Source organism: Salvelinus namaycush, chromosome 24, assembly GCF_016432855.1.
Source record: "Salvelinus namaycush isolate Seneca chromosome 24, SaNama_1.0, whole genome shotgun sequence".
NCBI lineage: Eukaryota > Metazoa > Chordata > Actinopteri > Salmoniformes > Salmonidae > Salvelinus > Salvelinus namaycush.
In genome coordinates this window covers 1,243,487-1,259,472 of record NC_052330.1, presented here as the reverse complement: position 1 = coordinate 1,259,472, position 15,986 = coordinate 1,243,487, and the positions used below count along the sequence as shown (strand labels likewise).

General features: G+C 42.9%; 1 protein-coding gene across 1 annotated transcript in view; it reads left to right on the top strand.

The window, feature by feature from the left end:
* The window catches only part of LOC120019586 (acyl-CoA:lysophosphatidylglycerol acyltransferase 1-like), an 89,556-nt gene that overhangs the window by 728 nt on the left and 72,842 nt on the right, over positions 1-15,986 (top strand). Inside the window, exon 2 of the mRNA XM_038962895.1 lies at positions 795-1,047. Within this exon, the coding sequence (XP_038818823.1) occupies positions 810-1,047 (238 nt within the window). The 5' untranslated portion in view covers positions 795-809. The remainder of the gene's footprint in view (positions 1-794; positions 1,048-15,986) is intronic.

Below are 15,986 nucleotides of genomic sequence, written 5' to 3'. Positions count from 1 at the left end.
AAAATCAATGGGAATGGCAGCTAGCATGTCCCCTCAAACTTGACTGTGTCGATATTGAAGATGGAAATTGTTGTTGGTGGCTTGTTAGTTAGCCAGCCAGCTAAGAACAGCGTCTGTCCTCCACTTCAAAATCCGTTATACCGCTAAAGTAAGCTACCGGGCTAACGTTAGCCAGCTTAGCAACTAACGTTAACAGCCGGTAGCTAACTTGTATCGGTACGTTGTACGTCTGTTCGTCAGAGTATCATTTGATTGGCTTAACATTATCTAGTAGTTAGTTGACAATGCCCTGGTTCAAGATTCCAACACAGCTAATAGCTTTATATTTGTAAGAATTCGCTGAATGTATAGCCAGCTAAGTAAGTAGGCATGGGAACTACTACTGGACGAAGTCGACTGTTGTGGGTCTGTTCATGCCATGACCATGACCTCCACGTTGTACTGGACTTGCAAGATGTGGAGACATGATTTAAACCCGGAGTCCTGCTCAATGATATTAGCTAGCTGGCAGCATCTATTGTAACTATAAAGCGCATTGAAACGCCAACATGGATAACAGAGCCTAACGTTAGTCTCTAGAAAGGCTGCCTCCAAGCTAACGTTTGTTAGCGTGTCATGCATCCTATTTAGAACGGCTGAACAATATTTGTAGCTAGCCAACTAACGTTAGCTAGTTAGATATCGGCATGCTTGTCTTAGCTAACGTTAGCCATGTTTTCTGGTTAGTTATATTTATCAAGTTTGTACCACTCAGAAATATTTGCTAGCTAACTGGTTTCTCCCTATTTTCACAGGCAGTGTGCATCAGTATGGCACTACGTCTAGAAGGTGCCCGCAACCTGGGCTGGGTACTCCTGAACTCCTTCCTTCGTTTCATCTTTGTGTTCATTAATAACTGTGTAGCAATCCCTTCGTATTGCCTCTACTGCATTCTTCTTCAACCCCTCAGAGTAATGGACAGCCGTACTTTCTGGCTCATTGAAGGAATAATGTTCAAATGGATGTTGGCAATGGTGTCACAGTGGGGCTGGGTTGCAGGCTATACAGGTAAGATGCTACACAACAAGCCTGGAATGCTTTTCTTTGGATCAAAGTTGTGGTTGAAACTGGGAATGGTTATGAATGCATGGGTTACTGTGGACACAAACTGTCATTATCATTGGTTCAGACAGGTGTGGTGGAATCAAAGTATTGATTTCAACAACCCTTCCAATATCACCTGGTCCCCTTTAAGAATAACTTGTACCTCAACTGCAAGACCAATAGCTACTGTCTGTAGGAACTAGGAAGTTCGTGCCGAACAGGTCATCCCCCTTGTATACGTTATGTATACCTACCTGTAAATATAAGATTTATGTTATAGACAGACTCCTTTTGGTTTAAGACCATACACAATTGCTTCAAGTGTCATCACATTCTCATATAGCAGGCAAGTCTGTATAGTACAGTGACTGTAATCACTTGATACATACAGTCCTGTTTTGCCGGCAACACTATTTCTAAGTTCATTCACACACACATGTGCCAGGTGTTCCCACTTTCAACTGGCTGATTGGGTGTCTGGGAGCCACATTGCCCTCTGAGCAGTGTTTGATTGCACCGGGCCAAGAGGAAAATGCTTATAAATTACAAAGTGCTGAACATGAGGATCAACAAGGCCTGCTGATAAATAATGCAGTGAACACCGACTTGTTTTTGCAACATGCAGTGCATTCAGAAAGTATTCAGACCCCCTTTTCCACATTTTGTTACGTTACAGCCTTATTCAGGGGTTACTGTGGAAATAAACTGTCATTATCATTGGTTCAGACAGGTGTGGTGGAATCAAAGTATTGATTTCAACAACCCTTTCAATATCACCTGATCCCCTTTGAGTTTTTTTCCCCCCTCATAAAATTACACAATACCATTACTGACAGCAAAAACAGGATTTGAGAAATTCTAGCAAATGTATTAAAAATAAATGTAAATATCACATTTAAATAAGTATTCAGGCCCTTTACTTAGTACTTTTTTTTAAAGCATCTTTGGCAGCGATTACAGCCTCGAGTCTTCTTGAGTATGACGCTACAAGCTTGACACATGTATTTGGAGAGTTTCTTCCACTCTTCAATGCAGATTCTCCCATGCTGTCAGGTTGGATGGGGAGCATCGCTCCTCCGCTATTTTTAGGTCTCTCCAGAGATGTTCGATCAGGTTCAAGTCTGGGCTCTGGCTGGGACACTCCAGGACATTCAGAGACTTGTCCCGAAGCCACTCCTGTGTTGTCTTTGCTGTGTGCTTAGGGTTGTTGTCCTGTTGGAAGGTAAACCTTTGCCCCAGTCTGAGGTCCTGAGTGCTCTGGAGCAGGTTTTCATCAGTACTTTGCTCCGTTCATGTTTCCCTCAATCCTGACTAGTCCCTGCTGCTGAAAAACATCCCCACGGCATGATGCTGCCACCACCATGCTTCACCGTAGGGATGGTGCCAGGTTTCCTCTAGACGTGATGCTTGGCATTCAGGCCAAAGAGTTACATTTTGGTTTCATCAGACCACAGAATCTTGTTTCTCATGTTCTGAGAGTCCTTTAGGTGCTTTTTGGCAAACTCCAAGCGGGCTGTTATGTGCCTTTTACTGAGTTGCTTCCATCTGGCCACTCTAACATAAAGGCCTGGTTGGTGGTGTGCTGAACAGATGGTTGTCCTTTTTGAACGTTCTCCCATCTCCACAGAGGAACTCTGGACCTCTGTCAGTGACCATCGGGTTCTTGGTCACCTCCCTGATGAAAGTCCTTCTCCCCCGATTGCTATTTAAAGAGTCTTGGTTGTTTCAAACTTCCATTTAATAATGTTGGAGGCCACTTTGTTCTTGGTGACCTTCAATGCTGCAGACATTTTTTTGCTACGTTCCCCAGATCTTTGCCTCGACACAATCCTGTGTCAGCTTTACGTACAATTTCTTTGGCCTCATGGCTTGGTTTTTGTTTTTTATATAGACAAATCATGTCCAATCAATTGAATTTACCACAGGTGGACTCCAAGTTGTAGTAACATCTCAAGGATGATCAATGGAAACAGATGCACCTGAGCTCATTTTAGAGTTTCATAGCAAAAGGTATGAATACCTATGTAAATAAGTTATTTGTGTTTATTTTTAATACATTTGCAAAAAATGTCTAAACTTGTTTTTGCTTTGTCATTATGGGGTATTGTGTGTAGCTTAAGGATATAAAAAAAAAAAGTGTAATCCATTTTAGAATAAGGCTGTAACAAAATGTGGAAAAGTGAAGGGGTCTGAATACTTTCCAAAAGCACTATGTGTAATGGGACCTTGATGAGCAAGTTAGACAGTGAGGTTACCCCTGAGCCAGGCAAGATAAGAGCTTGCTGAACTGCCGGGGTAGTACCTTGTCCGGTGACAGGACTGCCAACGCACCCATTCTCTGCATATGAATAACCTCTTTACGCATTAGATCAGTAGTTACTTACAGGGCTGTTACTTTTAGGAACAGTCGAGTAAATAACAGCTGAAGCTGCTGTGATTGTGATTATCTTGCGTGACTCATTGCTACATAGCTTTTCATGACTCCCTTTCAACATAACATTGTCTACTCTTGGTTAAATGAGAATTTGGGGAAAGTACCGTGTTTGGGAGAACAGTGTGGCAGTAGCAATTTTAGTAATGTCAATTGGTGCATTGTGGCGATAAGATATGGACCTGTATAGTTTTACCACTCCAAACCACGAGAGAGAATTTGAATAGCCTATTCCCACCAGAGGCTGATGGGACGAGCGATAGGAGGACGGGCTCATTGTAATGGCTGGAATGGAATACATTGAACCGTATCAACCATATGGAAACCACATGTTTGACACAGTTCCATGTGTTGCACTCCAGCCTTTACACAGAGCCCGTCCTCCTTATAGCTCCTCCCACCAGACTCCTCTGATTCACACCAGTAATATTACCATCTGTATATCAGCCACCAGCTGCTTCTTCTCTCCATTATGGACTGTATTCTTAGATTGTTGAGAAAGCTGCAATGCTGACACTTACAACCATAATGCTGATTTTGTATTTCAGCCTAACAGCAGCTCCACCACTACATTTGGTGTAGGCCTAATTCTGAGGACTGGGGAAATGCAAACACTCACATAGAGCTGTGGATACAAGGACTCATGGTCCACGAGAATGACATGAATTTTATACTGATTTTGGGCCTATGTTGTTTACAAAGACTAATGCGTATATATGAGTAATGATATGTTAAGGCAGTTGTACTAAGCTTGAAGCAGTTCAATAATCAATTGTTTAATTGAAAACTATATATATATATATATATACTTAAACACTTGAAGTCAAGTTTACATACACCTTAGCCAAATACATTTAAAATTGTTTTTCACAATTCCTGACATTTTAATCCTAGTAAAAATTCCCTGTCTTAGGTCAGTTAGGATCACCACTTTATTTTAAGAATGAGAAATGTTAGAATAATAGAGAATGATTTATTTCAGCTTTTATTTCTTTCATCACATTCCCAGTGGTTCAGAAGTTTACATACACTCAATTAGAATTTGGTAGCATTGCCTTTAAATTGTTTCACTTGGGTCAAATGTTTCGGGTGGCCTTCCACAAGCTTCCGACAATAAGTTGGGTGAATTTTGGCCCATTCCTTCTGACAGAGCTGGTATAACTGAGTCATGTTTGTAGGGCTCCTTGCTCGCACACGCTTTTTCAGTTCTGCCCACAAATTTTCTATAGGATTGAAGTCGGGGCTTTGTGATGGCCACTCCAATACCTTGACTTTGTTGTCCTTAAGCCATTTTGCCAGAACTTTGGAAGTATGCTTGGGGGCATTGTCCATTTGGAAGACCCATTTGCGACCAAGCTTTAACTTCCTGACTGATGTCTTGAGATGTTGCTTCAATATATCCACATATTTGTCCAGCCTCATGATGCCATCTATTTTGCGAAGTGCACCTGTTCCTCCTGCAGCAAAGCACCCCCACAACATGATGCTGCCACCCCCGTGCTTCACAGTTGGGATGGTGTTCTTCGGCTTGCAAGCCCCTCCCGTTTTCCTCCTAATATAATGATGGTCATTATGGCCAAGCAGTTCTATTTTTGTTTCATCAGACCAGAGGACATTTCTCCAAAAAGTATGATCTATGTCCCCATGTGTAGTTGCAAACCGTAATCTGGCTTTTTTATTGCGGTTTTAAAGCAGTGGCTTCTTCCTTGCTGAGCGACCTTTCAGGTTATGGCTATAGTATTCGTTTTAGATACTTTTGTACCTGTTTCCTCCATCTTCACGAGGTCCTTTGCTGCTGTTCTGGGATTGATTTGTACTTTTCGCACCAAAGCACGTTCATCTTTAGGAGACAGAACGCGTCTCCTTCCTGAGCGTTGTGACGGCTACGTGGTCCCATGGTGTTTATACTTGCATACTATTTTTTGTACAGATGAACATGGTACTTTCAGGCATTTGGAAATTGCTCCCAAGGATGAACCAGACTTGTGAAGGTCTCTTTTTTCTTAGGTCTTGGCTGATTTCTTTTAGTTTTTCCTATGATGTCAAGCAAGAGGCACTGAGTTTGAATGTAGGCCTTGAAATACATCCACAGGTACTCCTCCAATTGACTCAAATGATGTCAAATAGTCTATCAGAAGCTTTTAAAGCAATGACATTTTCTGGAGTTTTCCAAGCTGTTGAAAGGCACAGTCAACTTAGTTTAGTGTATGTAAACGTCTGACCCACTGGAATTGTGATAGTGAAATAATCTGTCTGTAAACAACTGTTGGCAAAATTACTTGTCATGCACAAAGTGGATGTCCTAACCCGACTTGCCAAAACTATAGTTTGTTAAACTGAAATTTGTGGAGTGGTTGAAAAACGAGTTTTAATGACTCCAACCTAAGTGAATGTAAACTTCCGACTTCAACTGTATGTATTCAGACATTTTGCTATAAGACTTGCAATTGAGCTCATTGATTATCCTTGATGTTTCTACAACTTGATTGGAGTCCACCTGTGGTAAATTCAATTGATTGGACATGACTTGGAAAGGCACACACCTGTCTATATAAGGTGCCACAGTGGACGGTGCATTTCATAGCAAAAACCAAGCCATAAGGTCGAAGGAATTGTCCATAGAGCTCAGACAGGATTGTGTTGGCACAGACCTGGGGAAGGGTACCAAAAAATGTCTGCAGCATTGAAGATCCCCAAGAACACAGTGGCCTACATCATTCCTAAATGGAAGAAGTTTGGAACCACCAAGACTCTTCCTAGAGCTGGCCGGCCGGACAAACTGAGCATCGGGGGAGAAGGGCCTTGGTCAGGGAGGTGACCAAGAACCTGATGGTCTCTCTGACAGAGCTCCAGAGTTCCTCTTTGGAGATGGGAGAACCTTCCAGAAGGACAACTATCTCTGCAACACTCCACCAATCAAACCTTTATGTTAGAGTGGCCATACGGAAGCCACTCCTTAGTGAAAGTTACATGATAGCACGCTTGGAGTTTGCCAGAAGGCACCTAAAGGACTCAGACCATGAGACAACATTCTCTCGTCTGATGAAACCAGGATTGAACTATTTGGCCTGAATGTTAAGTGTCATGTCTGGAAGAAACCTGGCACCATCCCTATGGTGAAGCATGTTGGTGACAGCATCACACTGTGGGGATATTTTTCATCGGCATGCACTGGGAGACTAGTCAGGATTAATGGATCGATGAACGGAGCCAAGTACAGAGATTCTTGATGAAAACCTGCTCCAGAGCACTCAGGACGTCACCCTAGTGTGAAGGTTCACTTTCCAACAAGACAACGACCCTAAGCACACAGCCAAGACAATGAAGCAGTGGCAACATGTCTCAATGTCCTTGAGTGGCCCAGCCATACCTGGGACTTGAACCTGATTTGGACATCGCTGGAGAGACCTAAAAATAGCTGTACAGTAACACTCTCAATCCAACCTGACAGAGCATGAGAGGATCAGCAGAGAAGAATGGAAGAAACTCCCAAAATACAGGTGTGCCACGCTTGTAGCGTCATATTCAATGGGGGGGGGGGCAATTTAATCCATTTTAGAATAAGGCTGTAACAAAATGTGGTAAGAGTCAATGTCTCAATACTTTCCGAAGTCGCTGTATATCACATCTTTAAAACCATTTGAACAGCAAGGAAGTCTTTCAGATTGTGTCTTTTGAGGCCCAACAGGCAAAGATCAATTAGGCCACATTCGTATGAATTAATTTAACAATGAAACATGTACTTCAGCTCAAATGTTGGGCTAAATTGAGGTTACGTCCATCTGCTGTTACTGGAGCTGACTTTCCATTTTCTCCTGATTTTAAAACTCTAAAGGGTTGGTTTCAAGCAGAATAGTTCATAGCAGAGTTGCAGTGTGGGAGTCCAGACTTCCTGACTCGTTGTGCACCTGGGTGTGTGTATCCTCATGGGTCATTCGGCGGGCCTAGGAATCCAAATAGAAACTATCCAAAGCCACCGTTTATGCTCGCTCTCCTCCCACAGTCCCCTCAATCAGCTAAACCTGTTATAAACAAGAACTCCCTCAATGGGAGAGGTGTGGGTGAGTACTTGCTTGGCACTGATGTGAGGCAAAGATCCCGTATCTAGGCCTATGGTGTAACTCCAGTTAGGCTGTGTTGTCCACTCTGCAGTAAACTCACCCACACCCTTTTGCCTCATCTCTCCCATTGAGAGAGTTCTTGTTCACCATGCATGTGTGAGTAGGGCCCTGAAGCGAGTTGAAACCTGCCTGTGTGCTGGGCTTGGTGGTTGCTGGAAACCTGTATTATACACACAGGAAAAATCTTAATTGTGTACTCCTCAAAACCCATGGGAGAAAGGAGGGACTTCTGGCTTTCTCATCCAATAGTGTTTTGAGGAGACAAGGAGTATGCAATTGATCTACTCGCACTCCAATCAATCACGCTTATTTATAAAGCCTTTTTTACATCAGCAGATGTCAAAGTGCTATATAGAAACCCAGCCTTAAACCCCAAACATAGTATCCAGACTTGCGACCTGGGGCTGTGCGTTATGGCGCCAGATGAATGGCACAACAATGGGCCAGGATCTCGTCACAGGATCTCTGTGCGTTCAAATTGCCATCAATAAAATGCAATTGTGTTCGTTGTCCTTTAGTTTATGCCTGTCCATGCAATTACCCCACAGCCACCATGGGGCACTCTGTTCATAACATTGACATCAGCAAACTGCTGGCCCACACGGTCTGCCATTGCCCGGTTTAGTTGAAACAGGGATTAATCCGTGGAGAGCACACTTCTGAGCATGCAGATGGGGTTTCTGAAAGTTTGTGCATAAATTCTTCAGTTGTGCAAACCCACATTTTATCAGCTGTCAAGGTGACTGGTCTCAGACGATCCCGCAGGTAAGGAAGCTGGATGTGGAAGTCCTGGGCTGGCGTGGTTACACGTGGGCTGCAGTTGTGAGGCCGGTTGAATGTACTACCAAATTCCCTAAAATTACGTTGGAGCTGGCTTTTGGTAGAGGAATTTACATCACTCACTCAGGCAACCGCTCTGGTGGACATTCCTGCAGTCAGCATGCCAATTTCACGCTCCCTCAACTTGAGACATCAGTCCAGGTTCTGGGTACAAAAAGTATGTCATATAGAAAAGATAACGCTCTGTTGATATTATGTGAGTATTCGACCACATTCCCACTCTTCCCTCCATACCACCTCATGGGCAGACCTCTATGACAGACTAGGGTGCATCAACAGAGTCACATCAATTCTGAGTGTTACAGAACATCTGTGCAGAATGTGAGTGCAATGCATGCGCACCAGATCTGTCTCTACCTCCACACTGAGGTCAAAGTTCACTGGGGCTTCCTGCTCACCAGTCTGCCCTCTGAGTAGAAGCAGTGCCGATCCCTGTATTTCCAGATCATGGAGGAATGTGAGAGAGATCGAAGAGAAACTAGCAGATCTGTAAAAAAAATATATATATATATATATAATACAGAAAGCCATTTAAGTAATTGGAGTCTCAACTGGTTTGCAGTGTTGCTATTTCACAACTTGGTAGGAACATGATCAATAATGTGTAGCTAATACTGTATAAACGCATGATCAGCCGTTGTTCTTTCTCACTAATATAAGCTCACCGTGGATGTTATATTTTGTAACGTTCATGTCAACATATGGTGCTAATTTGGACTGTCCTATGACTTCTGCACCCTTTCACCCCACTCCACTAAGCAGCAAAGTTGCATCCAAGTCGTCTGCCCAGAATGTTACATCGCCAGGCCGAGACAGGTGCCCTAGTAGGCCGGGAAGGCGGGATTAGAGTGTGGCAACATCTTGGTTGTGGCCATTTTGATCAAACTTCCGCCTCACAGAACGGTGGCATGCAGTGATGTGCTGTTATTGCTTTGTTTTATTCGGTTGGAGTAGAATACCAAAATATCATATCCTGTCTGTCATGTTGAGAAATGTTCACCATCTTTTCCTTGGTCACATTGGGTGTTGTAGAGGTCTGCGCCAGACCTCTACATTTCTTCATCCCGCCTGTACCTGCAGCTTTTCATACCGCACCCCGCCTGTACCTGCTGGCTTTCTGTCTGACTCCCACTCACAACTGCAAGAACTGTTCCCAAACCGAACTGCAGTCCTGCAATGTTATTTTAGGCATATGTGACTAAGCTCACTTGCCAGCCATGGTCTCATCAATTTTGCGCCCTATAGGCAGTAGGTTAGTTCAGTTGTGGCGCGTGGGTAAAATCACAGAGGAAGCCAAGCTAGTTAAAAAGCCATATTACAACGTATATTGTAATAATTGCGTTGTTTGCTCTATAACCCATTAATTCACACACCACCATGATATACAATAAGGCCGTGACGACAAAGACACGTCACACAGTGGTGGAATAAATTGAACTACACACGTTTTGTTTCGTCACAAAACCAGACAGCAACATCTATCTGAAGTCCACAAAACAAATATTGCATGTAACAAACGGTTATCACCTGCAACATGGTCAAGCAAGTTAATATTTTCGACAGTTTACTAAACAACTACTGATTTAGAACCACAGAGTTACCGCAAGTCAGCACAAAAACAGGAGCACTGCCTCTGCTATTTCAGCAACATTTCAACTTAAACATTTAAACATCGTCTAATCTTAAACATCGTCAAATCAACAAGCCTATATATGCTTAGTTTAATATACTGAAAACAAAGATCCCAAAAACAATTTAGTCCAGTCAATGTTGATGCGTATCATTTGGCTGTCCATGGTACTGATTTCTGTGTGTGCGTGCGCAATTAAAACAAAAATGTTGACTTACCCTACTTGTAGACTAGTTGAATGCCAATGCCATCCTCTTTCATGTTGGTAAAGCGGTCTATGGCTCTGTCATAGTTTTGTTTTTGTTCATAGGCTAGTAAGCATTACTAGCCTATAAAACTAGGTAGCTTAACTTCCTCACATGGGAAACGATGAACCAGCTAAGTTGGCTAGCTAGTTAACGTGAGCCTATTAGGCTACATATTTAACTTCCAGCCTCAGGCCAGTGGCACATAATATACATTTATGGTTAGATCAGAATTGCTATTATTATTGGCCTGTACAGAGAATTAAGTCAAAACCATAAGAAGTCCAAATCCCCATGGCTTAGGAAAAGGATGATTTAGCAAGCTAGCTACTGCAGGATATCAACACAAGCAGATCAGAAACACAGTTTTGCATAGGAAGTGATTTGATTGGTGTGAAGCAAAATCCAAACTGGTCACCCTTGGCGTTTTGCTGCACCAGGACAACCCACAGTTGAGCTCAGCTCAACGCTGATTGGCTAATTATTATATTTATTTTTTTATCAAGGGAGGCCTAATGCTTGCTGGCATCAATCATTCAAATGCTACGGCGGCAACATGTTATACTCTTTCGATCCAGACAGCATCAGATACATGGCTACAAATACTGAGACCGAGTGGAGCCGTTTCACTCGCTCATGATTCTTCCGGTGAGTCAGCCACTTGTGAATTGACGGAAATTATGAAAACACAGGGAGAGATGAGAATATTTTAATGTTTTTATTCGTCAAATACTTGGAAGCCTGGTTTCCCTTGGCATCTGTGAATACACGCCACTGGTTGAATTACCATAGATTCTCCCGTGGCCCTTTCTATATTAGGCTTATCTGTATTACTGGGCTATATCAGCCAATTTAGGCCGTCATTGTAAATAAGAACTTGTTCTCAACTGACTTGCCTAGTTAAATACAAATATGCTAGATGTAGTTTGAAGAGCGCAAGAGTTTTTCTCTTGAGCTATTTTATAGCCTACCATTTTAGGAGTGGGAAGATTTTCAGAGGGCGACACATGGGTGATCAATATTTGTTTCTAGGCAATGTCGTAATCTATAGCCTAGTCATATATTTAGGAAGTATATTTCCTTGGTAAGATAACTGCCTCGTTCTTCTGCATAAGCTATAGCCTACTCTATTAAATTGAGACCACACGCACACCTGATCTTGCATGTATAGCTATTGAACTTGACGCAGCAAGAATGATTACAGCGACACTTGCTACGTTTTGCATATAGGATGATTTGCAGGCAGAGGCAAATTTAATGGGTAATCAATACTTATTGAAAATGAAGAGGCGCAACACTCGCTCACCAGAGTAGCCTAACATGCTGACTAGACAGAGCATGCACGTGTATATTGATTTTTGTCCAGACGCGAACTGGACACGCAGGTTGAAATATCAAAACGAACTCTGAACCAACTATATTAATTTGGAGACAGGTCGAAGCATTCATTGAAATTTAGCTAGCTAGCTTGCTGTTGCTAGATAAGTTGTCCTGGGATATAAACATTGGGTTTTTATTTCAATTTTTTTTGTGTATTTTATCCCCCCTTCTCCCCAATGTCTATCTTGTCTCATCGCTGCAACTCCCTAACGGACTTGGGAGAGGCAAAGGTGGAGTCATGCGTCCACCGAAACATGACCAGCCTAACCGCGCTCCTTAACAGTCGCCAGCTTAACCCGGAATCCAGCCGCACCAATGTGTCGGAGGAAATACCGTTCAACTGGCGACCGGGGTCAACCTGCAGGCCCCCGGCCCGCCACAAGGAATCGGTATGGCTCGGGCGCGATGAGCCAAGTAAAGACCCCCCGGCCTAACCCGGACGACGCTGGTCCAATTGTGCACCGTCCTATGGGACTCCCGGCCACTACTGTAGCAAAGCCCGGGAATGAACCCAGGTCTGTAGTAACGCCTCTAGCACTGCAAAACAGTGCCTTAGACTGCTGCGGCACTCAGGAGGCCCATTGTGTTGTTATTTTACCTGAAATGCACAAGGTTCTTTTTTTCCTGGATCTTTGTAGAATTTTGACCTATTTTGAGTCACACACAATCGCGTGTTTTCTACTCTGACAATTAATCTGCAGATAAAAGGGGAAACCTAGTTAGTTTCTAGTTCATCTGGAAAAACTTGGTTCTGTTTTTGATGCTTGATGCACTGCAAGTCCAGTTTCTCCCATCTCTTCATTGCTTTTTAGGAGCATATACCCATGTGGGTGAATAAAAGCGATCATATTCTTCTTGGGAAGACTCTACCTTCTTGAAGAATGTGGTGACAGAGGGTATACCAACACAGGCAATCAGAGAGGCTTTATGCTTTTTTGTCTGTTGATGTTCTACCACTGCCGTTCTTCCCCCGCTGCCAATTGGAAAAAGAGGAATTAAAGGGTGCAGTTAACCATTGGTGCAGTTAACTCAGGCCTTGACCTGAGCGTATAAATGGAAATTCTCTCATCATGTTGTGATTAAAATGGCATTTCCGTTTCTTGGAAAGAGCCATTGTATCTCCTCTGTCTGCTCTTCTTCACTCTCCTTGTGTCACTCTTCTTACTCTCAACTTTTTCTTCTCCTCCAATCGTCTTCCTGATCTTTCTTCCTTTCCTTCTCTTTACCTTTCCACCTCACTCTTCCACACTCTCCTCGCCTCACTCTTTTTACTCCCTTTAATTTTTCCTTCTTCTCCAATCTTTAATAATAAATAGTACACTATTAGATCAAATACTTTGGTTAACAGATTCCCATTGCTTGCCTCGTTTTTGTATTTTATCTCAAAAACATTGTTTGGAATAATAAATTGGCAGGCTCTGTAATCATATCTTTGTACTTTCCTCCTCTGTCTCACTCTGCTTCTTATCCAGTCTTCCTCCTCTCCACTCTTACAGAAAACGTTATGCTAATGTTATCCATGAAAATTTCGAAATGTTTTCACACTACTAATGCCAAACCATTAAAATTGTAATCTACAAATAAATATTCTCATTGTGCATTAATTTAATATAATCATATTTTCAAAATAGCCTGTCCACTGCATGTTTACATGTGAACGTTTTTTAACCTAGCTACCATGACAGTAGCTGGCTAACCTAGCTAGATAACTTAGTCGACATCGGTTATGCTAGCTAACATTAGCTATTTAAAACCTTATAAAGCAGAGCATTTATCTATATAATAAGTTGTGACAACATCATTAGCTAGTATCTCAAACGAGTGTAACTTACCTGGCTTGAAAAGACGTTTGTGGTGATGTTATGGATTCACTTGACCCTTGCTAGCTTCTGGCCCAGTTTTCCACAGCAGTTCTCTAAAACTAGCGCGAGCAAGTAGTTAGAAGAAGAGTGAATGAAGCTGATATAGCGAGCAGCCCCCTCTGCTGAACAAAACAAGCACAATGCAATTGAGACGTCAACCGGTAGACTGCTGCCCGGTCTTTCTTGACATGTAAAATATTATTTCACTTTGCAGTCTGTTTTTAACGCACAGTTAATAACGGGGACATTTCCGGGGACAGCTCCAGCCGGGGACAGGCCACTAAAAACGGGGACTGTCCCCGGAAAACGGGGATGTCTGGTCACCCTACTGTACTCTGGAGCGGGATCGATTTGGAGGTGGAGGGTCTGTAATGGTCTGGGGCAGTGTGTCACAGCATCATCGGACTGAGCTTGTTGTCATTGCAGGCAATCTCAACGCTATGTGTTACAGAAGACATCCTCCTCCCTCATGTGGTACCCTTCCTGCAGGTTTATCCTGACATGACCCTCCAGCATGACAATGCCACCAGCCATACTGCTCGTTCTGTGCGTGATTTCCTGCAAGACAAGAATGTCAGTGTTCTGTCTTTGGCAGCGAAGAGCCTGGATCTCAATCCCATTGAGCACGTCTGGGACCTGTTGGATCGGAGGGTGAGGGCAACGGCCATTCCCCCCAGAAATGTCCAAGAACTTGCAGGTGCCTTGGAAGAATGGGGTAACATCTTACAGCAAGAACTGGCAAATCTGGTGCAGTCCATGAGGAGGAGATGCACTGCAATACTTAGTATCTGGTGTGGCCACCAGCTGCATTGACTGTTACTTTTGATTTTGACCCCCCCTCTAATCTTATGTTTATACAAATATTTACACTTGTTAATTTTGAAAATAAACGCAGTTGACAGTGAGAGGACGTTTTCTTTTTTTGCTGAGTTTATTTACAATTCCCTGATCCAAACGGATTACTCATTTTACCTATCTCTTATGAATAGCTCTTATCAAGTTGTAAATTATAGTGCATGTAGAATGGTATTTCAATTGGGGGGGGGGGGACCTTATTAGACCTTAATGTTTTCCTTGCCCGCAAAGGTGGTGGAATTATTAAGGACTTTGACTTATCTGTAGACAAACCTGCGCCACACCTTCATTTATTTGTTCTCCTCCCCAAATGAATAGCAGGTCAATAGCCTGCTGTTCTCATGCTTAAGTTCAAGGTCAGAATACGCATAGAGAGAAGTGCATTAAAGGGAATAATAATACATTTATGCATACTTAACTCTGGTTGGAATCGGGGCCTAGTAGCCTAAATTAGATTGAATGTGAAACCCATTTAGAAACTTGGGTTTTACATTAACCCTGCCTGGGTTTGCCTGTGACGATGACAATTGGCAGGATTTAATCTGTAGCAGGACGTGGTGATCCTGACCGGATTTTTGTCTCTAGTCCTATTCATTCATCCCAATAGTTGGCTGCATTGCCCTGCCCTGCAACTTTGAACATTCACTCACACTACTTTGTACAAATTTGGTCTGTGATAGCCCCCATGTTAATGAATACAATTTTGCTGATTTAAAAAATGATTGCTTTATGAAAAAGGGCATCGAGCAGTTATGGAAGAGAGCATTTGTATAGAAGTGAAAGGAGTCATTGATTTTTCCATTATTTATTTTTTTGTCATGGGCTATTTCTAACTCTTACCAACTGCAAACTTCTTAATACCCAGACACAGGAAGTGAGTCACATGAAATGGCATCATGATGCCTCTTCTGCCTTCGCTCTTGTACTGTAGCTTTTCTGAGCGAGGACAAGCATGTGCCCGTGTTAATACACTGGAGAAGATTTTCGAGTCTCTTGCCAAATTTCCGCTCTCTCTGATAAAGAGCCGGAGGGAGGGAGGGAAGGGGCGACAAGTTCAGAGGAAGACCGTTTAGCCGATTGCCGCTGTCTAATTAGAAACTCTACCTTAGGCTCCACTGTCCTGCTGCCGGTTTACTGTGCCATTTCTCACAGACAATTTCCCTGATGAATGATACATGACAGCCCTGTTGTAGACTCTCACTCACTCCTCCCACTCCACACAATGGAGGATGTCAGTGCTCACTGATGGAGGTATGGCTGCTTAGGCTGTGTGACATTCATCAACCCCTCTGGGCCTTTGGGCCCCGAAGTGTGAAGATGTTTCATATTGTTATGTTTGCTCTTGATTCCTATTCTAATAGGGATTAGAATGACTTTCCTGAGGTGGGGGCTAATAGAGGCCATGATAGATTTGGTGAATGAGTTTTCATTTTTTCTTGAACTGATTCAGACAATTTCTGTTAGATGTTTGCATGATACTGGATAAATAAACCTGATTCTTATTGGGCTGAAGTTGATTGACAAGATGTTGACGCTCAC